Below are 26,217 nucleotides of genomic sequence, written 5' to 3' on the forward strand. Positions count from 1 at the left end.
TGAAGGGAAAATAGAACTTTTCATTCCCATGAAGTGCTTTTCTAAGCTACGTGACACAAAGCACTTTTCATGTGATGTTATTTTTTAAAAATGTTAACATTTAATTGTTTTTTGGGCTTTTTTTGTTATTTTTCTATTGTGTTTAAGGCGGCAAACCTCCAAAGCATTTTATTTGTAGTTCTATGGATTACGCTTTCTATGGAAACTGTTCATAAGAGAAGTATTCATGTAAAATGAGTTATTAGGCTCTCTTTTGAACACTAGTTATGTAATTATGTATAGTTCACCGAGGCTCTCCCATGTTTACTGTATTTTCAAACATGTCACAGGGTAATAAGGGAATACTGTAACTATGTGGAATCAGAGGTGTACATTAGTTAAAGCTAACTAGAAGACTTTGTTTGCATTATGTTTACCCAACAGTATGCTCATAGAATCATAGAATGACCTCCAGGGTCATCGGGTCCAACCCCCTGCTCAATGCAGGATCACTAAATAATAAAGATAGGTATTTGTCCAGCCTCTGTTTGAAGATTTAAATTAAAGGAGAACTCACCACCTCTTGTAGCAACCTGTTCCACTCATTGATCAGGTTGGGCTCTCACGAATGGGTCAGATTCCGCATGTGGAAATCCACAGTGGAGGACCTGCGTGTGGACGCGTTCATTTGCGGATGTGTGTGATTTTCCGTGCAGCTGTATGCATATACACAGTGTATCGCCCGCATAGAAGAAACCTTGCAGGTAGAGAATGACACCTGTAAGTAAAAGAACATCGCTCAGGTGAGCTTCTCTCTCTCTCTCTTCCAGCGCTAGAATTCAGGCTGCTCAAGAGAAAATAGTCGAGTCCGAACGATTTCGCCACTCATGGGCAGCAGGACTCATGCATCCATTTACTTTAATGGAGGCCGTCGGTGCAGCATCAGCACTAAGATAGAGTATGCTGTGATTTTTCTTTTGCTTGCAGAATATGCAATTCATACCTGTAAATGTGAAGGGAAATTAAAAAATACATGCATTTCATTGTCGTGTTTTACCACGGCTCTTCCACGCAAATAGCAATCACAGAATCCATTTGTGTGAGACCGGCCTTACTGTCAAAAAGTTTTTTCCAATATTTAATTTGTGTCTCCTCCCTTTCAGTTTCATCCCATTGCTTCTAGTCTTTCCTTGTGCAGATGAGAATAGGGTTGATCCCTCTGAACTGTGACAGTCCTTTAGATATTTGCAGACAGCTATTAAGTCTCCTCTCAGCCTTCTCTTCTGCAAGCTAAACATTCCCAGACCCTTTAACCGTTCCTCATAGGACATGATTCGCAGACCGCTCACCATCTTGGTAACTCTTCTCTGAACTTGCTCCAGTTTGTCTATCTTTTTAAAATTGGGGTGCCCAGAGCTGGACAAGGTATTCCAGATGAGGTCTGACTAAGAAAGTCTACAATCTGTGCTACTCTTAATACATCCCAGAATTGTGTTTGCCTGTTTTGCTGCTTGATTTCTCCTTGTTAAATACCATTCTGTTAGTCGCTGTCAACTGTTCAAGCTTTTCTAGATCTTTTGCAATCCTCTCTCTCTTCACTAGTGTTATCTATCCCTCCTAGCTTTGTGTCGTCAGCAAATTTGATCAGTTTCCCCTCAATTCCCACCTAAACTAGATTTATAACAATGTTGAACAATACTGGGTCTAGGACAGAACCTTGTGGTACCCCACTTGATACATTCTTCCACTTGGATGTGCAGCCATTTATGACCACTCTTTGAGTATGATCACTCAACCAGTTGTGGATCCACCTAACAGTTGCCTTGTCTATCCCATATTTAGTCATTTTTTCAATAAGTATGGTATGAGATACTTTGTCAAATGCTTTACTAAAAAATATCCACCGCATTTCCCTGAATAAACTAGTTGGTGATTCTATCATAGAAGGAAACTTGATTAGTCTGGCATGGCTTGTTTGTTACAAACCCATGCTAGCTCTTAATTACTTCATTCTCATCCAAGTACTTGCATACATGCTGTTTAATAATTTGTTCAAATATCTTTACCAGTAAATAAGTCAGGCTCACAGGACTGTAGTTTCCTTTGTCCACCTTCCCTTTTTTGAAGATAGGGACAAAATTTGCTCTTTTTCAATCTTTTGGGACTTCTCGTGTTCTCCATGAATTTTCAAAGATTACAGCGATTGGTTCAGCAATTACCTCTGCTGTTTCCTTTAGTATTCTGGGATGCAATTGATCTGACCCTGAAGACTTGGATTCATTTAAGTTAGCTAACTGTTCCCTCACCATATAAGTATACATCTATCTGTACACAATATTCTATGTGTGGTCTGATGAGTGATTTGTAAACAGGAAGAACACTGTTTTCATCATGTGCTCCTAGACCTCTTTCGATGCACCCCATGATTCCATTTTCCTGGACAGCAGCTGCCTGACACTGATTGCTCCAGTAGAGATTACAGTTAATTAATATCCCCAAGTTTTTTTCTATGTCACTTTTGCCCAGTATTTTTCCATATAGTGTCTAACAGTGACATGCATTTTCCCTGACCATGAGCATAACCTTATATTAAACAGTGTTAACCCTCATTTGTCACTTTTTTGCTGAAGCCTCTAATTTAGCCAGACCCATTTGCAAACCTTTATAAAGCCATGCTGATATAGAGGTATACAGCTATTTTCTTTGAGTTACTCAAGGATAGAACCTCTTAGAAACACTTCAAACATTTTACCCACAATAGAAGTTGAACTTACCGGCCAATAGTTTCCAGGTTTGCTTTTTGATCCCTTTGTGAAAATCGGCACCGCGTTTGTTATTTGCCAAACCAGTGGAACAGACCCCCTCAATATAGAGTCCTTAAATATAACAAACAATGTTAGGTCATGTGGTCTGTCTACCACATTACCTAACTCTCTTAGAGCCCAGTGGTGTGTGCTATCAGGACCTGGCAATTCGTCTATTTTCATATTTTTAAGGTGGCTCTGCAATTCTTCCTGGGTTAGACTGGTGACATTTAATAGGCAGTTTGCTTTATCACTCAGTATTTCATCTGACCCTTCATTTTCCTGAGTGAAAATACATTGGGGAAAAAAAACTATTTTACAGATTTGCATTCTGCCCATCACCCTTTACTATTTTCCCTCATAACTTTTTAAAGGGTCAACACTTACCATTTTAATCTTTTTGCTATTTATATAATTGAGGAACAGTTTGGGGTTAATTTTACTCCATTTGACAATGAGTCTCCCTATTTTTAGCTTTCCTACTTTTATTTGATTTATTTTGTCCTTATAGCTTTTTAGTATTTCTTCTTTGCCTTTTTATTTTAGTACTGTAAATGCTTTCTTTTTGTTGTTTATTGACCCCCTTGGAGTTTTATTGAACCCCACTGTTTTTTTCCTACTCCTGACCATTTTATTCCTGTAAGTTATGAACTGCTCATAGTGAGCATTTAAAAATTTCCCATTTATCATCTTTACTCCTAATTCTGAGGACATTGCCCCAGTCAATAAGGTGTGCAGGGCATCTCTAAGCTCATTGAACTTTGCCCTCCTACTGTTTAGTATTTTTGTAGCTAGCCGATAAGATTCCCTATTCTAGGTATTTGCACAAAAAATTGCACCTTTTTTCTTCTGTACTGGCCTTGCCACTTTTTCAAAAAGTGTGCAGGGCTTGTCGGTAGGGGGCGCAGGACTGAGGACCAACATATTTTTGTATAATTTAAGCCAAAAACTGATGTAAATTATACCAGGAATATACAACAGGCTGGACCTGGTGTACATTTCTCTGAAAACGCACGGAGGAGCATCTTCATGTATTAAAGGGGTTGTCCCGCGAAACAAAGTGGGGGATATACACTTCTGTATGGCCATATTAATGCACTTTGTAATGTACATTGTGCATTAATTATGAGCCATACAGAAGTTATTCACTTACCTGTTTCGTTGCTAGCGTCCTCGTCTCCATGGTGCCGTCTAATTTTCAGCGTCTAATCGCCCGATTAGACGCGCTTGTGCAGTCCGGTCTTCTTCCTTTCTGAATGGGGCCGCTCGTGCCGGAGAGCGGCTCCTCGTAGCTCCGCCCCGTCACGTGTGCCGATTCCAGCCAATCAGGAGGCTGAAATCGGCAATGGACCGCACGGTGCACCGCATGGTGCACCGTGGATGAAGATCCCGGCGGCCATCTTACTTAGGTAAGTAAGAAGTCGCCGGAGCGCTGGGATTCGGGTAAGTACTGGACGTTTTGTTTTTTTTTTATTCCTGCATCTGGTTTGTCTCGCGCCGTACGGGGGGGCTATTGAAAAAAAAAAAACCCGTTTCAGTGCGGGACAACCCCTTTAAGTACATAGAACACTGTACTAAGCCCAGCATCGGAAATGTCAGATTTACTAAATTTCTCCTAAAGTGTAATATCATGCACTCATATGTTTCTGTAGATACTTCAGTTTGACGGATTTCTTAAAATAATATACAATATGGGTATAGAGCTGCATTACATTTTTAGCAGAATACCTTTTTTCCTTTTTAATAAAATAAATAAATAATCCCATATTTCTGCTGTGTGACACATGAATGGTGTGAAAACGACCCTACTGCTCAATGTACTGTAGAAAAAGCAATGCTTGAGATCTGTGTTTTTCCTTCAAGGGAGTGTCACAGGTTTTGACACAATTTTATGTGATGTAGTAGGAAGTAGATTCTAAGTAGTTTAGATTATTTGAACATAATATTGCTTGGAAGCTGCTAAATATACTGTATTACATTTATACTGTATATTACAATCCTAACGTATGGATTATACAATATTCCACATTTATCTAAGTTATGCATGGAGTATCATTTTGGCTTTGAGCTACAAGATGTAAACCTAGTTACTTGGCAAAGTAATTTGCTGTTCATGGGAACGAAGAGATTCCGTCTGTCATTAGAAAAAAAAGGAAATAAGCAAAATCCTTTGCTTGAGTAAATTGTGAAATTTAAATGTTGCCTTAAAAAATCCATTAAATAAGGTACTTTGAAGCTTTCAGACTTAGATAAGAGCTTCAAAAATGTGTAGAAGGACAGACAAACAGATAGATGTGAAAGATAGATAAACTCATTGATTGTATTTATATTACAAATTGTGAAATCAAAAGACCCCCTCAAGATTAGTGTTGGGCGATTAATAATATATTCAGATCAGAAGTACGGATGTGATTTTCTAAAAAAAATATTGTGAATCGGGATGCCCGATTCCAACTTCCATTGACATCAATTGGAGTAAAAATCAGCTTCAAGACCATGAATGAACGTACTTGTATGTGCCCCCCTTTTTCTATAATGTGGCTCAAGTGGCTAGCATTCTTGTTCAAACCCCATCAAGGATAACATCTTCATGTACTTTCAAAAACTGAATCTAGATGTTGATCTTTGAAGACTAGAACCTACAACTCCAGCACTTCAAAGCTATACCGTTAACAACGGAGCCACCATACTTGTCTATTCTGCTCTGATGAGAAGAAGAACAGAATAAATGCAAAGAGAACATAAAAAACTCGTCCAGATGTTGCCCTTAGTCAGATATGACGCTATAGTTCTATCTCTGCAAGGTTGAGGTGCTAACAACAGAGAAACCACACCTGAACAGAGAGAATAAACACAAAGAGAATGTAAAAACACCATTAAAACATTTTTTCTTCCTCCAGTGGAGAATGAGAAGAGGAAGAAAGTGAAGGAGAAAAAGGATAAGGAAAAGGAATAGTAGGAGAAGAAGATGTATAAGAAGGAGAAGAAAGATGAGTAGGAGGAGAAGGAGAAGGAAAAGGAAAATGGATATAAAGAAGAAGAATACAATCTACTTATTTTCCTAATTCTTCTTTTTCTTCTCCTGCTGTGGAGTAGAATAAGTAGATGGAGGAAGAAGAGAGTAGCTTGGTGGCTCAATGGCTAACACTATTGACTTGCAGTGTTGTGGTTCTAGGTTCCTTGCTGTTTATGGACAGAATCTGCATGGAGTTCTCTTTGTGTTTATTATGCTTATTCTTTTCCATATTATTCTTCTCTTGAGAAGAAAGAAGATTTTTGGCTGCTTAGTTGTTAGAACTCCGGCAATGCAAGGCAACAGGGTTAAGTTCAAATCTGACCAAGGGCAACATCTGTGTGTTTTTGGTTTTTATTCTTGATTTATTCTCCTACTCCTCTGGAGCAGATCAGACAGCTGTGATGGCTCAGTTGTTAACATGACTGTTCTGCAGTGCTACAGTTGTAGGTTCAATTGGATCAGCGCAGCTTAATTTTATCACCCAGCCTTGATCACAATGAGAAACACACTAGCCTTTTTTACTTGACCAGGGCCAATGCTTCTTTTTGGTAGCAACAATTGTAACCTAAGGCCGGCTTCACACGTCCGTGACGGGCTCCGCCGCGAAATTCCGCAGCGAGCCCGTCATGGCGCCCCCCAGGAGACCCCATACTTACCAGCGGATCCGGCGTCCTCGCTCCTGCACGACGCTTCCCTGCCCACCGCCGCCGCGTCATGTGACACGCCGGCCATGTCATGTGACGCGCCGGCAGCGTCATATGACGCGCCGGCGGTAGGCGGGGAAGCGTTTTCACGCTATCTTCCGCTGTGCTAAAGCAGAAGATAGCGTGGACGGACAGCTTCCATTGACTGCAATGGAAGCCGTCCGCGCGTACACCCTCGGCAAATAGAGCATGCCGCGGGTGAGGACGGGAGATTTCACGGTGCGGAATTGCATGGTGGAATTCCGCACAGTGAGCCCTGAGCTATTAGGTTCAATAGAACCTAATAGCTGCGGGCAATACGCGAATTACGCGGCGGAAATCCGTTCGTGGGAAGGAGGCCATAAATGTAACTTTATCCCCTTAGCGCACAAACTGCAGCAAAGATGACATCATGACTTTATTCTATGGGTCAGTATGATTACTACGATACCAAACCTTATATAGTTTTTTTTTTTGTACTACTTGTATTACTTTTCAAATATATTTAATTTTGTAAACTAATTTTCTGCTGCCATCTTCTGCGCACAATAGATTTTTTATTTTTCTGTCGACATAGTTGTACAAGGGCTTATTCTTTACAGAACATCCTGTAGTTTGCGTTGGTATCATTTTGGAATACATACAACTTTTTGATCACTTTTTATTGGATTTTTTTCTTGGAGACAGGGTCACTAAAAAGGCACATATCTGGTGTTCTTTATTTTTTTTGGGCGACATTCATTGTGCGCGGTAAATAATGCATTATTTTGATAGATCAGACTTTTACAGACGCAGCAATACCAAATATGTATTTTTGTTTAATTATTTAGATTGTTATTATAAATATGTCAAAAGGGGTTTTTTTTTTTTACTTTTATTACTTTTTTCTATTTTTAATAATTAGTAAAACTTTATTGATCTTATCTTTACCTTTTTTTTATTCCCCAAAGGGGACTAAAGCAATGGGATAGCATGCTGGACTTCTGGCACAGCTGTGGCAGAAGTCCGCGGTGTTCTCCGTATGTTTTCAATGGGGCCATTGAAAACACTGGCAATATCACAGCGCTTTTCTTGCACTGCGAGGCAAGTGTTTTCACTCGCTCTCACAGCACAAGAGAAAATAAAAATGCCAGTGGGTGTCAGCCCTCTCTCATTTGGCTTCTGCTCACCCCTGCCCTCTCTATAGACTTCTATGAGCAGCATTATAGTATCTGAGTTGTCAGTGCGCTATTAATCTATTTTGTCTACTAAGACAGATTTTAGCAAATTTTCCGGGTGAGCGAACAGTTTAAAAGGGAGGTGGAAAGGAATCGGTTAAGTGACATTTACTCAGATAAGTTACGTTCCAAAGTTGTTTTTATATTTGTCAGTGCTATTGATTTATGCAAAGTTTGTTGAAAGTTCAGGGCCTTATTAAAATTGTTGCTGTGTTTTTTCACTTTGAAAATTGACTATTTTGTTATCATGAAAATGACAAACATTTTCTTTATTACACCTCAGCCCTTGTATAGTTTGTATGTAATAAATATTTTATCAATTTGATTGTCTATGCAAACACAGGCTCACAGTTGGTTAAATATTTTATACCTTTGATACAAACACAGTTAATCTTTTTTACATTTATACAGCATAAAATCAACATGGCATATGCTAAGAAAGATAGATAATAATATTCTTTATTTGTATAGCGCCAACATATTCCGCAGCGCTTACATAGACAGGGGGAATACAGAAAGACAAAAGTACAAACATTTCAGAACCACGGTTACATGTAGTGGAGGAAACAATAGGGGTGAGGGTCCTGCTCCAATAAGGTTACATGCTACAAGTAATGCGGTGATACAGAAGGTAAAGGGGCTGGAGATGTGCACGGTATGGCGAGGTGGAGAGTGAGGGATCCTTTACACATAGACAATGGTCAGACATTAAGCCATGTGACGGCAGAAATGGTGTGACTGCAGAGGGCAGTTGATTATGGCTGGCAGGGATTGCAGTCAGTAGGTCAGGGAGCATGTTATCAGGCGGAGTACAAAGGGGTTTGGTTTAAGAGATATGGTATGCTTCCCTGAAGAGGTGCATTTTTAGAGCACGCCTGAAGTTTTGTGAGTAATAGATTGCCCGGATAGCCTTTAGTAGTGCATTCCAGAGGACCGGTGCTGCTCTGGAGAAGTCTTGGAGGCGGGGATGAGAAGTTCGAATTTAAAGGGGCGCTCAGTCTGGTTTCATTAGCAGAGATGGTTTGAGATGAGGGAGGCGATATAGGGGGCGCTGTGCTGTGGAGGGCTTTGTGGATGAAGATAGCGAGATTGAATTCTGTATTTAACGGGCAGCCAGTGCAGTGACCGGCACAGGGCAGAGGCGTCCGAGTAGCGGCTGGACAGGAATATCAGCCGGGCTGCCACATTCAGGATGGATTGGAGAGGGTAGAGTCTGGTGCAGGGGAGGCCGATCAGCAACGAGTTGCAATAATTGAGCTGAGAGTAAATGAGGGCAATAATGAGTGTTTTTAGCATGTCCACGGTGATAGATAGATAGATAGATAGATGTGAGATGAATAGATAGATAGATAGATAGATAGATAGATAGATAGATAGATAGACAGATAGATGTGAGATGGATAGATAATGTATGTAGTAATAATATTAATAATACTTAAATACTACAAGCCACAACAATAATGTAGTACCTGCCAGGGATACGAATATTGTAGTAGTTTGCTCTCTCTTTCATTCGTGACTAGATGGATCATCAATCAGCAAGAACAACTATCCGTGTGACATCTGACTAATAGTTTCATTAATGTACATGATTACCTTTGTTTTATTATGGGAATTGCTCAACATTGGGGATTTCTAGGTGCACCTGAGCAAAATTTCAGTTAATTGCACTGGTGAATCACATCGCAGCCAACAATTCTTATGATATATACTGGAATTTTTCATGTTTCTACTATGTTACATTAAATAATATGACATCCATTAACACATGAAGTAAGGAATCTAAAGTATGTTAAACGGCAAATTACAATTTGTATTCATTTGTTCATTCAAAGATCACTAAATACAATAACATTATAATGCTAATCGCATGCAATTGAAGAACAGTTAACTTGTCATAGAATGTGTCTTATTACTTTATATAATGTATTAAAAATAAATACATATAACTTATAAAGTAGGTCTTGTACTAAATGAGTAGAAAGATTTTTGTTAAAGTAGATTGACTCGAAGTTCGCTACACAGACATAAAGTGTTTGGAACAATGGTTGCAAATGTTTTAAGAACTGTCGAACGAGGATTCGGCTCGAACTCTTAACCGTGTACGGCTTGGTGTTCTACGTTCCTTCCCAACTCTAAATATGGCATTCAAAATAAGGGTTGGTCTAGATCCACCATGGATTGGGCTGTAAATATGTGCCAAATCCATGACAAATCTGTGACAAAATCCATGTGTTGCATATAGATTCCTTTGCAAATGTGGTTGTTATCTCACTGAAAATGTCATCCTTCTGCATTGCAAAGGCTGAAATCTGTGGTGCAAATCCAGACAAGAAAGAGTATGCTGTAGACTTGAAAATCTGCAATGTAATCCACACAACAAATCCACAACAAATCAACCATTACAACATCCTCTAGCCAAGAGTTCCACCATCTTACTGCTCTTACAGTAAAGAATCTACGATGATGATAAATTTTCCATGATATAAATTAGTTTAACTGTGATCTCTGTTATTATTATGTTATATCACAGTCAACAAGGCTTATAGAAATGCAAAGAGCCATGCTGTATGAAGGGTTAGGGATGGCGGATTTTTGTATTACATGAATGAATACCATAGTAATATTTTAATTTTATAAAACATCAAATTAAAAAAAAGTCACCATAGAAAGTTCTAAACAAAGATATTAACCCTTTCCAATCCACTGTCTGACGTCTGAAGACATATTTGATTTAAGGCTGTACAGCTCCGATGTTGGAAGATGTCCGTCTGGGTTCTCTTACTGTATATTGCCAGCCTCTCTGCTGTAGGAGACTATCCAATGTGTCACCCCATGCAGTACTGGCTTTAGGCAGCAGATAGCGCCATTGTATAATGGCAGAAAAAGAGTAAGCTCCCTAGGAAAACCAGGATACAAATTGGATTGGAAAGGGTTAATACGTTAGCATCATAATGAATGATTTTCACCTGCCATTTACAAACCTACTCTAGGTTCATTTCAGTTTGGTGAGTACCTAATGTAGTAGCGTCTTCACACCTGACGGCACTATGAAACATCTGGTGGTTGAAAAATGTAGAATAACGCAAAGTGCTCAATCTTACATATCGAAGATATAGGCCTCACCATATGGCTTGACTATTTGCTTGGATATAACGGAATTTAATTGTAATCCATAAACTAGTTATTGCTAATTCAATAGTTGCAGATTGAAAAGATTCGGCAATCTGAAGGAGCCACATTGTGTTCTAATTGATCTGCATTATTTATCTTATGTATTATTTACAACTAGCGTACCCGTCGCGCGTTGCTGCGAAGACAGACATACATACATACATACATTCGTTTTTATATATCTAGATGACGGCAGCAGCGACCACTGAGGTTTTGTAGGCCGCTGCTTCCCCCTTGCAGGCTGAATAAAATAGCCGTTGGGTGGAACATCCAATTTATCCGGCTGCTGTGGCTTCTTGGGAAGATAGCCTAGTACATGTTTGCCCACTTCCAACTCCAATGGAGACTGACTGTAAATGGCTGGCGTGCTCTAGTATTTATGGTTTCAAGCTGTACGTGTCATTGCATACAGTCTATCTATCTATCTATCTATCTATCTATCTATCTATCTATCTATCTATCTATCTATCTAGGTTATTGCATACAGTCTATCTATCTATCTATCTATGACATCCGGAAATGAGAGAATTAGATTCCGTACATAAAATTTGAACGCTAATTCCCACTGAGGTTTTGTAGGCCGCTGCTTCCCCCTTGCAGGCTGAATAAAATAGCCGTTGGGTGGAACATCCAATTTATCCGGCTGCTGTGGCTTCTTGGGAAGATAGCCTAGTACATGTTTGCCCACTTCCAACTCCAATGGAGACTGACTGTAAATGGCTGGCGTGCTCTAGTATTTATGGTTTCAAGCTGTACGTGTCATTGCATACAGTCTATCTATCTATCTATCTATCTATCTATCTATCTATCTATCTATCTATCTATCTATCTATCTATCTATCTATCTATCTAGGTTATTGCATACAGTCTATCTATCTATCTATCTATGACATCCGGAAATGAGAGAATTAGATTCCGTACATAAAATTTGAACGCTAATTCTTTGGCGCTTTGAATTGAATAATTGAGTTGGGACCCATTAACTTTTCCTATTTATGACATAATCAATGCTCGTGCCAAATTTCAAGTTTCTATGACATTGGGAAGTGAGAGAATTAAATTCCGTACATAAAATTTGGACGCTAATTCTTTTGCGCTTAGAATTGAATAATCGAGTTGGGATGAGACATAAGGCCTTGCCCATAAGCATTCCCCAACCTCCAAGAACTGAACCTACCTACCTGAATGAGATTTTGTAGGCCGCTGCTTCCCCCTTGCGGGCTGAATAAAATAGCCGTTGGGTGGAACATACAATTTATCCGGCTGCTGTGGCTTCTTAGGAAGATATCCTAGTACTTGTTTACCCACTTCCAACTCCAATGGTAATTGGCTGGCGTGCTCTAGTGGTTCCAAGCTGTACGTGTCATAATAGAGCCTTAATGACATCACAATGCAGCTTTATAGAACATGTTGGGGCATGTTCAAGGGCGTCCGATGTTGATGACATCAGTGATGACATCACAATAGCAGGTGGCTTACTTATTCGATCTACGTGGGGGGGGGGGGGGCGTAACTTTCGACGAAGCTCGCGCGCCATTTATCGTAGGATATTTGTACTATGCCTATAATCTTCCCAGGAGTGTACTCAACAACTTCCCAAAGTTTCATGGCGATCGGATGAATGGTGTAGTAGCGCATAAAGGACAAACACGCACGCACGCACACACGCACGCACGCACGCACGCAGACAGACATACATTCAATTTTATATATATAGATCATAAAAAGCTATAGTAGATTAGAATATTTTTTTGCTTATGTCCATTTGCTAGACAATGTTTCCCCTATGTATATGGATTGCACTATTATTCCCTCTCGTTCGGGCGCAGTCACTGGATTTTATAGATGGAGTCTGTAGGATTTCTTCTATGTTTTTAGTGTCCCGTTGTTGAGTGAAAAAAATTAAACAGTAAAACTGACTTGTGAGACGTGAAAGAAAAATCTGTTCCATAACTAACAGAAATACTGTACCTGGGAGTGTTTGTGTGTTTTTTAACTACATGAACTATGATAACATTCAGGGAGACAAATGGTTTTCGACAACCTGAGATACGTATGTGATCACTTAGGGACATTCTTTTAGTTTCAAAGGTTTTTACTGAAGTATAAAAAAACTGAGTTACAGTTAGTGAGATTACAGACCAAAAATAATCTCCAAAGCAGGAAGCTGTCATTTCACAGATATGCCAAAGCATACCTCTGGGGGTATTTTCATACATTATTAAATATAGGTTCTCAAAAGGGGCATTGAAAATTACCTTTTAGCCTTTGCTGTGTTGTTTTACCAGGATAAATTAATGTGAAGGGGCACCTTAAAGTAAAGTCGTAATCCTACCATAAATGGCACAAATTAGTCAAACCACCTATAACTAAATCATTTACAAGAAGATTTCTTGGTTTGTCCTTCATGAAATCAGTAAATCTGTGCTACAGTCTACTTTTTTCCCCATCATACGTAAACACATGAACAAGCCTAAGGGTTCACAGACAAGTGTGTTTTTGCTGATTTTTGCACTCGGGAAAATCCCACCTCCAAAAAGCAGAGAAGAGAACCCATTGATTTGTTGGACCTGTTCTAATTTGTGTTTATTTGTGCACCAAACAGCCACATCTGTGGGAGGTGTGCAAACATGCACAACTCCATAAGCAGGTATGTACTAAACACTGGGATCACTAGAACCTCGTTAGGCTAATTAGAAATCAGGGTGAGGTGCTTCCCCCGCCCATGTGAACAAGCAGTGCCTGTACAAATAAGTCAAGCATACTGCATCAGTGACTTCACTTCCCTCTTTTTCTTATCTACTTGATCACTCCTTCCTATAACCTTGAAGGTTTTGCCTTTATGGGACTCATTTTATTCAACTAGTTAATGGGTTTGTGGAGGATTGGAAAAATAGGACAATATTTTCCCAGAGACTCATAAGGCCATCCGTGCTCCTCTGGGGAATATTCAAATGAAAAATGGAACTATGCCTCTGCCAGCTACTGGAAGGCAGCATTGCTGTAAGTCAATATCTGATCTTTTAACAAGTCTTGTAACAAAGACTGGGAGTTATAGGCCAAAGCTAGAATAAACATATAGATAGATACAGATGTTTCGGGCTGATTGGACTCATCAGGTTTCTAGCTTGGCTAGTGTGAGGTGACTGTAATTTATGAGCTAAATTGCTGTAGAGCCCTTGTTCCAATTTCCTATTTGGCGCTATAGAGGCATTGTTCTATCTTCCCATTAAAAAGGTCTGACATTGACTTGCAGGAATGCTGCCTTCCAACCGGTGGTGCTGCAGAGGCATTGTTACATCTTCCTAAGGGATCGTTCACACAAGCATAGCATTTTTCGTCCGTCCACGTCATGGACACGGCACGGCCGTAAAAAGTGTGAACGGGCGCACAAATTTGCCGTTTGTGTGCCCATTCATATGGCCCAGGCCCTGTGCATATACGCCGAGCCTATAATGCTGTTGGGTGGGGGATGACAGTTTGGCTGTGCTAAACAGCCTTCCCCTTTCCACCCCTTGCCGATTCTGGGCAATAGGAGGAGGCGGGACGAAGTGGGAGCTAATGTGCTAATCACCCATTAAAAAATACAGTTTGTCCCACAAAAAACAAGCCCTCGTATGGCAACAGCGAAGGAAAAATTAAAAAGCTATTGCTTCTGGATTATTTAACACATTAAGTGTCAAGTTAAACTTTGCTGGCTCTGTACATTGCTATTGCTGAATTAAAGGCAGAATCATTTTTGGCAGCGCTTCATTGCGGTTGTAATGAGCAAACATGAAAGAATCCCCATACTTTGAAGTGTCACAATGAGTCATCAGCTGTGATACTGTCTGATAATTTACTCTGTCTTTTATATTTTTGATGTTTTTTTATAATATTAGTGTTTAGCCACTGTCAGCGATAAACTTAGTCTCAGTATTCTGGTGCTTTTGATATCTGTGTCTTTAGACATTGTCTCTATTATACCTTCCCCACTCTAACCATTTAAGGGGACTTTCTATTCAGGAGCTCCATAGTTCTATGTGAGTCAGTCTCTACAGGGGATGATTAACTGTTAATTATTTTCCTTAGATCTTGCTGCTTGACTGCTTTTTAGATCAGTTCCATTATGACACAGCTGTGATCTGTGACTATAGTTTATCTACAGTGCCTACAGAGACTTGAGATAGTCTGAGACATGCCCCCTATCTCACCAATGCTTCAGGCTGCTGTCTTCTCCCTTCTTTTGAAGTTCAGTTCCTTCTTTTACAATCAGCAGGGACTCTGCCACACTGTCATCTCCTGTCTTCTTGTTGTTGGTGAAATTGCTATACAACTGCTGAGTCATTAGTAGATCAGCTGACAACACTGGTTAACCCATTATTGTTTGAGGAGAAGTTCATCATTGGCTAGCCTCTCTTTAAATATTTTTGGCTTCTGCAGAGTGGTACTGGTAATAATGACGCTATGTGTTTGAATTCAGCATTCTTTGTATGCTTCCAGTTTCTTGTTCCTAGCTAAGACTTGTTTTCCTTTCAGTATAGTTTATTTCTGTGGTTGCTTTTATTCCAGTCTTGGCTCCGAACCTTGTTGTTTGCTTGCTTATTGCCAATTTATTTCTCAGGCTCAGTGTTTCAGGTATTGCTGCCATTAGTGATAGCTGAGAGTCGCTAAGGGACAATGGTACCTGGTAACAAAATGATGAACCCAGTCCTACATTGAATTTTAGTTTAATTTTGATTTGCACCCCTACTAAAGCTAAAAAAATTGTAAAAAAAATATCTGTGAAAAAAGATATAAAAGGTAAAAAAAAAGATTTTAAAAATGCTACAAAAATAGTTTTGATAGCTGATAAAAAAATAGGACAGTGAAACCACCAAATGGGTAAAATTCTTACATGTCTGGTCTTTTATAACCAAAACACCCTGATCCTTAAGGGGTAATGAATAATTATATTGTGAAAAATCAATTTCCATTTAGAACAGAGCTTGAGGGCTTATTTACACGAGCATATATTGGCCGGTGTTTTCACAGCCAGCCGATATATGCTTCCATCTAAGCAGTTCCTCCCTTCCCTTCCCCTTACCAGCTCTCTGCCTCTCTCCTCCAGTCCAGCATTTGCAATGGTAGGGGGTGGAATGGGGCAGAACTAAGCTCTGCTCTGGCCCGCCCACTCCCATTGCTGGCTATGGACAAGGGGTATGGAGGGGTTGGGAGCTTAGCTCCGCCCCCATCCCATCCACTCCTATTGCAAACCACTCAGAGGGGAGGAGAGAAGCAGAGAGTCGGTGAAGTGGAGGGAAGGGGGGGCTGCTCAGATGGAAGCGTATATCGGCCGGCCGTGAAAACGCGATACGCTCAAGCAAATAAGCCCTCATTCTGATATTCTCAGAAGCTGTTGAAGCTTTCCTGATTTGAGAATGTACATGTATCTGGTCACTGTTTCACAAAGGGCAGAAGTGTTATAGAAGGGTTCCTTCAGATGACCATATGCACAATATATTTGCACAGGGAGCTAGATTAATTTGCTCACGTCTGTGCATATTACTGTATGTTTTTGCGCTTACAAGTCCTGTTCATATGTGCGCACCACACACCCCTGACCTGATTTAAAAGGCTATTTAGCCTAAGGAGGTCCAGATGTGTTCTTTTTCTCGTGGTCTTGCGTATTGTGCATCCCCTTGTGTATTGAATGCACATTTGGGCACCTTCCATAGACTTCAAATATGGAGAAAGATAGAGCAGAGCCTTATTTTTTAATGCGTAAGAAATGTACATGCAAAAAAGGAAATGAAAAGGAACCAATTAGTCAATGGGTTCTGTTCTCTGTGCACAAAAGAACACGCAAATAAGTCCGAGTGAAGCTGCCCTAATATAATAATGTACTGTATCACCAAGAGTTGACTTACTTTGGATTTATTTTACCAAAGTCAGGAACCACCAATATCATTGCACCTTGTCTTTCTTGAGCGATACAATATTATATGTTATAGGCACTTACGACTTCAGGAGGGTCGGTGATCCGGGGATTATTCCAATTGCCAGATTGGAGTCAGGAAGGGATTTGTTTCCTTAAGTGGGGAATATTGGCTTCTACCTTAGTTTTTTTTTGCCTTCCTCTGGATCAACACTGGGGGGTCATAGGCTGAACTGGATGAACATATGTCTTTTTTGGCCTTATATATGCCCCACAACTACAGAACAACAAGTATTGCGTTGCCATTCTTGGATATTTCTTATGTATATACAGTAAAAAATGATCATAAAGTGTTGTGCAACTGAAAAATGCGGCACAGCTACAAATCGTGTTTTATGGGGATACTCTGCATAAGTATGAATTATACAATACTTCATTTTTGTTGTAGTATTGCACAATTGTTATTCACTAGGATACATTTTTAGAATACCTTATTTATGAAAGGAGAAGATAAACACCGAGATACCAGCTCTTAAGACAACCTTGACAAACAGCCTCTGAATTATTCAGATAGACCATTGTGCATATTCTGAATATCTCTCACCGAGTGAAGAATGCTTGCTACATGGTTTCAAAATATCCCAATTTGGTCTGCAAGGATATTGGGGAAGCAGACTACTCCTAATGCATGTACTTAATGCCTGTAAACTTGACCTATGCTGATCTGAAAACAAATCAGCACTGCTTACTAGCGAATAAAGCACAATAATAAAATATGGATGAAGCTGCTTACATTTAGTACTGAATTATAAAAAAGAAGAAGCCAGTTAGCAATGTAGCTATAATTTTCATTGGATAATTATTCATAGAGACGTTAGACGCTGCTATTGAATGTCTAGCAAAATTATGGATACAGAGAAGATATAAAATTCACTTAATGACTTTGTGGGAATGTAGGATTTGGAAATACTATTATTTTGTATCGAATTCATAAAGTAGCTGGCTTCATACAATGTATCCATTCAATCTGATACTTTTTGCAATAACTATTTGACACAAAAAGGTGTATATATATAAAACAGATCTCATCCTTGCATTTTTACATATATACGTCTTGTACCCATCAATACGGAGCTTGTACAAGTGTGATCATGAGTAGTGACTCAGCTGTCAGCAACCGTCTATATTCTGGAGAGAGCAACAATATCTGCAGTTTTAGGTCGAAATATGATATGTATATATATATGTGTGTGTGTGTATATATATATATATATATATATATATATATATATATATATATATATATATATATATATATATATATATATTCTTAGCTGCAGCACTAGGTCTTAGTAAAAACTAGTGATGCCTGATGACCGGATCATGTGAAATGTTGTTAGAGCAAAGTGTTAGAGTATGCCTTAGGGCGCCCACCCACTGGCGATTTTTTTTTCTTTGCGTTTTGCGTTTTTTCTCAAGAGCAATTAGAATTGAATGTACTCCTGTCCACTGGCATTTTTTTTTGCGTTGCGTTGCGATTTTTAACATAGGAACTGTCAGTTGCATATGTGTCCTTATTTTTCTCCTAATGCACCCATGAAAGTCAATGGAAATTAATGGAAAAGCCGCGAAAACGCGGGAAAAACGCCGCGAAAACGCTGCGTTTTTCACGCACGAAAATCGCAAACGCCAGTGGGTGGGCGCCCTAAGACTAGTTTTACACAGGCTATAAAATCATGTGATAAGTAAAAATGCTGAATTATGAAAACCAATGATTTTCAATGGTTTCCTTCACACTTGCAAGATTTTCCTATGATGTTGCGACAAAAAAATTGCAGCATGCCCTATCTTTCTGCGTTTTGCGTCTTTTTTTTTAATCTCCCATGCTTCCCTATGGAGCCTTCTTTTTATCATTTCGCAAAGCACGAACTTGCGATTTTCATGTAATGCAATGCATTTTTAACATTAGAAAGTCCTTTTGACTTTCATGCTAAAAAAATCACGGAAAAAAAGCACAAAAAAGTGCGCGAAAATAGCAAGTGGCAACAATGTTATGGTGAGAAAAAGCAGCGCTGATGCTCAAAAATCGCAGGGAAAAAAGTTGCGATTTTGCTGTGATTTTCTCGCGGCAATATCATTATCACCCATGTGAAACTAATCTTGGGCTTCTTCACATAGACATTTGTGCAACTACGCTCATCGCTACTGAGCATATTAGCGTATGAATGAGGTAAAAAATATATATATTTTTTTACCTTTCAAACTCAACACTTTTCTGCGTGAGTTTGAAAAAAAAACAAAAGGGAAGATAGGCCCTGCCTTATCTCTCTCACACGTACTATTAGCCCTTAGGGCATAACACTTGGGCATGTTTTTGTCCCGTTTTGACTATTAGGAATCTTGTGTGTTATTACTACGATCGAGAAAAGATAGAACTTGCCCTATCCATGTCGCAAACGTGCGTGCATTAGTGTGGAGTTTGAAAATGGAGATGAAAAAATGCCAAAAATCGTTTGGTCCTCACCGCCAAAATAGGCCGTGTCCTTAAGGGGGTTAAAATCCATAAAAAGTTTTAAATACTGTATACACTTGAGTATAAATCGAGATTTTCAGCACCAAAAAATGGGCTGAAAATCTCCCCTCGAATTATACTCAAGTCAGTCAGATCTGCCACTGAAATCAGCATCAGCAGCAGAATCCGAAATAGAAAGAGAGCTCAGATGTTGATTAGGCTATATTCATAACGTTATATATTACATTATTACAGCTATGAACAATACAGAAATTAATTATTATTTGAAATAACATTTTTATCAAGTTAAATTTGACAATATTTGTTTTTTCACTAAAAGATTATATAGGCTAATAATAACAAATTTATTCTTTTGACCACGTTTATATAGGAATTCTGGCTGGCCAGCTGCCCAGCATATGGCCATATTGCCGATTATCGTAACAAACTAATCGGATTCTTATTCGGCATCCCCGAATTAGCAAAACTACCAATTTTGACCATTAAATTCGTAAATTTCACTTTTGTCCAACTTTTAAGGTACGCTGGCCCACTGTGGATAGCTAAGAAGTTGTGATTGACTGAAATCTGGTTACTGTAAACCCATTAGTTATTTGCAGGGGCAATTGCAGGGATAGACAAAAATATAGAAACACCATATGAAATGCATGGGTTTGTAACCATTAGCACTGGGCTTCCCTTTTGATTCCTGCTTGGCTGAGAGCTTTCCCATGAAATTTGCGTTTACTCCACCTGTTGCCCTGCTCTGGGTGATTTTGGCAGCCAGCTGGTAACAGCGGCTGAGTGGCGCAAACCCCTGACCAAAGGAACCTTGTTGCTTGGGCAGGTGTCAACATCTACCCGAGGCATCTCTATTGTATTACTTCCACTTAAGTTATATGGGATTATAAATCATTTTTCAATAAGACATGTAGAGACCAATTTTAAGGCATGAGTTTTGTATGGTGTTTCCATATTTTTGTCCACCCCCTGTACATCCCCTCCACTTTAGAGTCGTATGAAGCAGTGACCAAGCATACATGCTGCCATGACGTATAACACTATAAATATAAAAGACTAGCTAATATACCCGGCTTCGCCCGAGTTAATTTGGTACTGGTGTTTATCTGGTGTTCACACTGAAAATCTTATGAAGTCGTCATTACTTTAGAGATACCGAGAAAAAAAATATGTTCACCATTTTGCATAGTTTTTTGCGTTACCCAGGAAGCACCACGTGGAGGAAACCATGCGACGTTTTCTTTATATATAATGACATCAGGAAGTGAGAGAATTAGATTACGTACGTAAAATTTGGATGCTAATTCTTTTGCGCTTAGAATTGAATAATAGAGTTGGGACCCATTAGCTTTTCCTATTTATGACATAATCAATGCTCGTGCAAATTACAAATTTCTATGACATCAGGAAGTGAGAGAATTAGATTACGTACGTAAAATTTGGACGCTAATTATTTTGTGCTTTGAATTGAATAATCGAGTTGGGACCCATTAACTTTTCCTATATATGACATAATCAATGCTCGTGCCAAATTTCAAATTTCTATGACATTGGAAAGTGAGAGAATTAGATTCCGTACGTAAAATTTGGACGCTAATTCTTTTGTGCTTAGAATTGAATAATGGAGTTGGGACCCAATAACTTTTCCTATGTATGACATAATCAATGCTCATGCCAAATTTCAAGTGAAAGAATAATATTCTGTACGTAAAATTTGGACGCTAATTCTTTTGGGCTTAGAATTGAATAATCGAGTTGGGACCCATTACCTTTTCCTATTTATGACATAATCAATGCTCGTGCCAAATTTTAAGTTTCTATGACATCAGGAAGTGAGAGAATTAGATTACGTATGTAAAATTTGGACGCTAATTCTTTTGCGCTTTGAATTGAATAATTGAGCTAGGACCCATTAGCTTTTTCTATTTATGACATAATCAATGCTTGTGCAAAATTGCAAGTTTCTATGACATCGGGAAGTTAGAGAATTAGATTCTGCATGTAAAATTTGGACGCTAATTCTTTTGCACTTAGAATTGAATAATCAAGTTGGGGCCCATCAACTTTTCTTATTTATGAAATAATCTATGCTCGTGCCAAATTTCAAGTTTTTACGACATCGGGAAGTTGGAGAATTAGTGGCGAGTTAGTGAGTCTGTCAGTGAGTCAGTCAGTCAATGAGGGCTTTCATCTTTATATATATATAGATATTTAATGTGCTGTCATATAAACCTAAGCCACAAAGTATAAAATAGAAAAAAAAAACCCTTTTCTAATATGAATGCGCTTGGCATCCCTACAAAAGAGAGCAATAAAGTAGCAACTAGAGATGAGTGAACTCTTGAAAATCACTTAGCAGCTCTTTGGTTTTATTTGCATGGAATAATGTGAATCAAGGCTAATAAGAATTGTATGTTCTTTTTTATTTTTGTGCTCTAATTAGAGCCATCTAGCATTAACCATTTCCCTCCCACGCGCTCTTGTCTTCCCTCCTTTGCTCTTTTATGCGTTTGTGTAAGCAAAACTCAGGCAAGCGGCAGAAAGAGGTGGATGAAGCAATGTAGAAATAGGTGGATATTCATTTTTTTTTCCTGAGGCCAAAGAGGTGTTTAATGAGAAGGACAGACATTCTTCACACATTTAGGAGTAATTCGTTTACACTCTCCAATAATGTCTGACATTGTAGTGTACTTGTTGAGTTTGTCATTCTCCAAGCAAGTAAACAGGTGGATGAAATGTAGTAGCGCTGCAGCGACAGACGGAGGAAGGGGGGGGGGGGCAATAGATAAAGCAGCAAAAATGAACTTTACTAAGCCATAATATTATTTACATGATATTTTTCTATAGGAGGGCTCTTGTACTAAGATGTTACATCATAACACTTTTTTAACCCCTTAGTGACAAAGCTTTTTTTCGTTTTTTTTTTTTCATTTTCATTTTTTCCTCCCCCTTTTAAAAAATCCTAATTCTTCTATTTATCTCTCGACGTAGCTGTATGGAGGCTTGCTTTTTTTGCGGGACGAGTTGTATTTTTCAATGTTAAAATTTACCATATAATGTTCTAAAAAACTTTTACAAAAAAAACTCTAAGTGGAGAGAAATATGAAAAAAAAAATGAAATTCTGCCATCTTTTGGTGCATCTTGTTTCTGTTGCGCACAAACTGCAACAAAAATGACCTGATAACTTTATTCTATGGGTCAGTACGATTACTACAATACCAAACATATAGGTTTTTTTTTGCTATACTAATTGCATTTTTTTTCAAAGATATTTAATTTTAAGTATTTTCTGCCACCATCTTCTGCGTACAATAGCTTTTTTATTGCCCCATCGACTTAGTTGTGGAAGGGGTCATTTTTTGTGGGATGCCCTGTAGTTTGCATTGGTACGCTATCAAAATATATACGACTTTTTGATAGCTTTTTTATTGCATTTGTTCTTGGAGACAGGGGGACCAGAAAAGTGCATTTCTAGCGTTTTTTTTTCTCTTTTTCTGACGATGTTCATTGTGTGCAGTAAATAAATTGTTACTTTGATAGATCGGACTTTTACGGATGCAGAGATACAAAATATGTATTTTTGTTGTAGTATTCAGATTCTTTCATTATAAATATGGCAAAAGGTTTTTTTAAACTCTTAATTACTTTTTTAAAATAATTGGTATAACTTTATTGATCTAATTTTTACTTTTTTTTTTAGTCCCCAGAGGGGTCAACAACTCACGGTGCTTTGATCGCTCCTGCTATCGGGCAAGCAGTCTATTAAGCCACCCCACGGACATGGCTTGATAGGCATTCTGCCATAGGGATCTCATTGCGGGACGCCATACGGGTCATCAGAACTGACCATGACATTTAAAGGGTTAACAGCTCCGATGAGCCACACAGCTTATCAGAGATGTTGCTGCCGGGTGACGGCTGTAAGAGAAAGCCAGCAGCCGTGATGTATGGATGAAAATCTGCAGGGCGCAAAAACACAATAGGCCGGTCAATAAAGGGTTAAAGGGAATCTGGCACCTCCTTGCAGCACTATAAACTATGTTATGGTGTTATTAGGGGATAAACAGAGAGCCGGGGAGATACTTTTTGTACTCGCTAATTCCTTGCTTCCGGTGGTGCCCACCTCTGCTCTCTGTGTTCCTAGAGGAACATCTGACTCTTTGGATGCACAGACTTCAAAGGTGGGCCCCTCACCCATAGACTTGTATGTGGCAGTGTGGCATACAGACTTTAGCAGCAGGCACTGTTGGAACCAGGGAGCAGGTGAGTATAAAAAATACATCACCCTGTCACATCCCCACTTACTTTATAGTGCTGTGGGGATGTGACAGGTTCCCTATAAAGCACTAGTAACCGAAATGTTATTTCCAATACTCGGCATTATGTATTAGTCTGTACAAGTCTCTCTGCTTCCCTGAAGTGGCAGTAGGAAGGCGTGTGTACACTTGGGTCTGTACAAATATACCCACTTTGGTTTGAATTTGGCAACTCTTTACTAAATAGTTCTGTTTTACATTCATGCAGGACTCTCACCATTCTTTCTGGCACTTTTACTCATATTGGCAGATGTTGTGATTCCACATCCAGCTTCCTTCTTTTATGTCATGTGGAAGCTCCTCAGCTGCACACACTCAGCACACCATGCTTACAACATACAGGGGTTTTACATATCCATGACTACATTTTGGCACATAACATATGCACGGAAGCCTTCGCTAAAATATCCACTTCTTGCAACTTGCTTTGCTTTTACCATTCGACCCACATTTGTGGAACCAACCATCGAAATGCTTGATCATACGTGAAAGCCTTGTTGGATATATTGCTGTGCACTACTTTATCCCAATGTTACAAATACCCTAACATATGTAATGTTACTTGCCCCTGGTGCCTCTGCTGGGCCCCAAAAATAGTAATAAATATATCACTTTAAATCATAGACCCGTAAGTACATCATCACATCAAATGACTACGCAAAGCTTTGCACTAACTATGGCTCCAAATTTATATCACACCATATGGTTACATTAACCCTTTCAGGTAGTTCAAGTAGGTCCAAGACCCCCACCCTGGCCAGGGATTTCACCTAGCCGAACCTGGGGGACGGAGTGCACTAATGACCAATGACAATAGAGATATACTGCAACTCTTGTTTACTTCTAAAATAAAATATAGTGATTTTTTCCAAGTGTTGGTAGTGGCATCCACTATACTTGGGCAAAGACCAATCTAGGAACCGTGCCAGTTACCTGATATAATGCTATGATAAGCAGGCAAGGTCCTGCCAAAAAGCTGTTGATGTTTTTGGCCTTTGCACCTTAGCTGAGCAGCAGCAATAACAGTATATGATGATGATGAAGTGCTGGTGTACAGTAAGTGCTAGTTTATACTCTATCCGTGAGTCTGGAGAATGGGGGCAGGTCGGTCATTAATGCTTTACCCTAGCATGCTTTCAATCCCTTCAAATAACTTACAATTACAAAATGTACGTCATATGACCAAATGGTAGGCATTGCAATGAATGGGAGAAGCTCCTATTATATTATGAGGTAACATATAGCAGGTTCACCTGCTAGTTAATTAGTTGCTCCAGTTGGTGGATGTAAAAGGGCAGAGGAAATGTGCAGTCTCTGTCTTTGCCCTGAAGACACAAATGTGAGAGCTGCTATACCTGGTGTGAGTACAGGACTAACTAGACTGGCTATTGCTAGACTTGGCTGAGTGGAGATAGGGAGAAGGAAAGGGACTTGTTATTTGTATAGGACCAATGTATTCTGCGGCGCTTTCAGGTAATTAATTTATTACCCCCTAGCAAGCTGGGTACTCATTTTACCCCCCTCAGAAGGATGGAAGGCTGAGTCAACCTTAAGACGGCTACCTAAACCATGCGGGGAATGAACTCACAACCTTCAGGTCATGAGCAAGAGCTTAGGACTGTATTAATACTCTGCACCACACAAGGATAGTCCCCAAGCCAGCAGTTATTGTTTGTTACTGTTTGAGAAGGCTGATGTCTGTAAAGTCACACAAAGTGGAAGTAAAATAAATGGCCCTTGGAGTTTGAAGATCCGTGTTTAAACTGCTTGAATTGAACGTGTGCCCGGTGGGGTGTGTCCCAGGCCATCCCAGGCTGATTCCTCCATCAGTATTGTTTTCTTCACTAATATTACATGGTTCCTGCTAATTTTTTGTGTGTAATTTTTAAGTATGAAATTTCACATGTTGTAAAAGTTCACTTTTCTCCAGAATGCCATTATACATCTATGCAGCTATGAGTGCTTTAATGGAAAATCATAAAGAGAGGAAAATGTGGTTCTAGCATAAATTACTTGGTCTCCTTAAGGGTCTAAAATGCATTTTGAAGTTATTTTGTATATATTATTCATGGAATATATGAGTGTATACTTTCACACACTGATAAGTCTTTGTCATCTATTTCTCTTACAGTTGCACTCGAATTCGGACAAAGGTGATGGATCTGTGAAATATATATTAACTGGTGAAGGAGCTGGGACAATATTTGTCATTGATGACACGACAGGGGACATTCATGCAACAAAAAGTCTAGACCGTGAACAAAAGTCACATTATGTTTTACATGCACAAGCTATCGACAGGAGAACGAACAAGCCTCTTGAACCAGAATCGGAATTTATTATTAAAGTTCAAGATATCAATGATAATGCACCGGAATTTCCTGATGGACCTTATATTGTCACAGTCCCAGAAATGTCTGACATTGGTAAGCATCATGTTCCTCAAGTGTACATATAGTCTGCATTCTGCCAACAGTTAACTACCTAGTATGTGTGTTAATTCAAAATGGATTTGTTTGGATGGAAGTCGGAAGTAGGACATACATCTCATGCATTTTAATTAATAGTTGGAAATGGATACTCTTATTAGATGGCATG

The 26,217-nt window shown here is 39.2% G+C and overlaps 1 protein-coding gene across 1 annotated transcript in view; it reads left to right on the plus strand.

The window, feature by feature from the left end:
* CDH18 (cadherin 18) overlaps positions 1-26,217 on the plus strand; it is a 396,260-nt gene that overhangs the window by 60,275 nt on the left and 309,768 nt on the right. Inside the window, exon 2 of the mRNA XM_066579192.1 lies at positions 25,751-26,045. Coding sequence (XP_066435289.1) covers positions 25,751-26,045 — 295 coding nt within the window. The remainder of the gene's footprint in view (positions 1-25,750; positions 26,046-26,217) is intronic.

Source organism: Eleutherodactylus coqui, chromosome 9, assembly GCF_035609145.1.
Source record: "Eleutherodactylus coqui strain aEleCoq1 chromosome 9, aEleCoq1.hap1, whole genome shotgun sequence".
NCBI classification, from domain to species: Eukaryota; Metazoa; Chordata; class Amphibia; order Anura; family Eleutherodactylidae; genus Eleutherodactylus; species Eleutherodactylus coqui.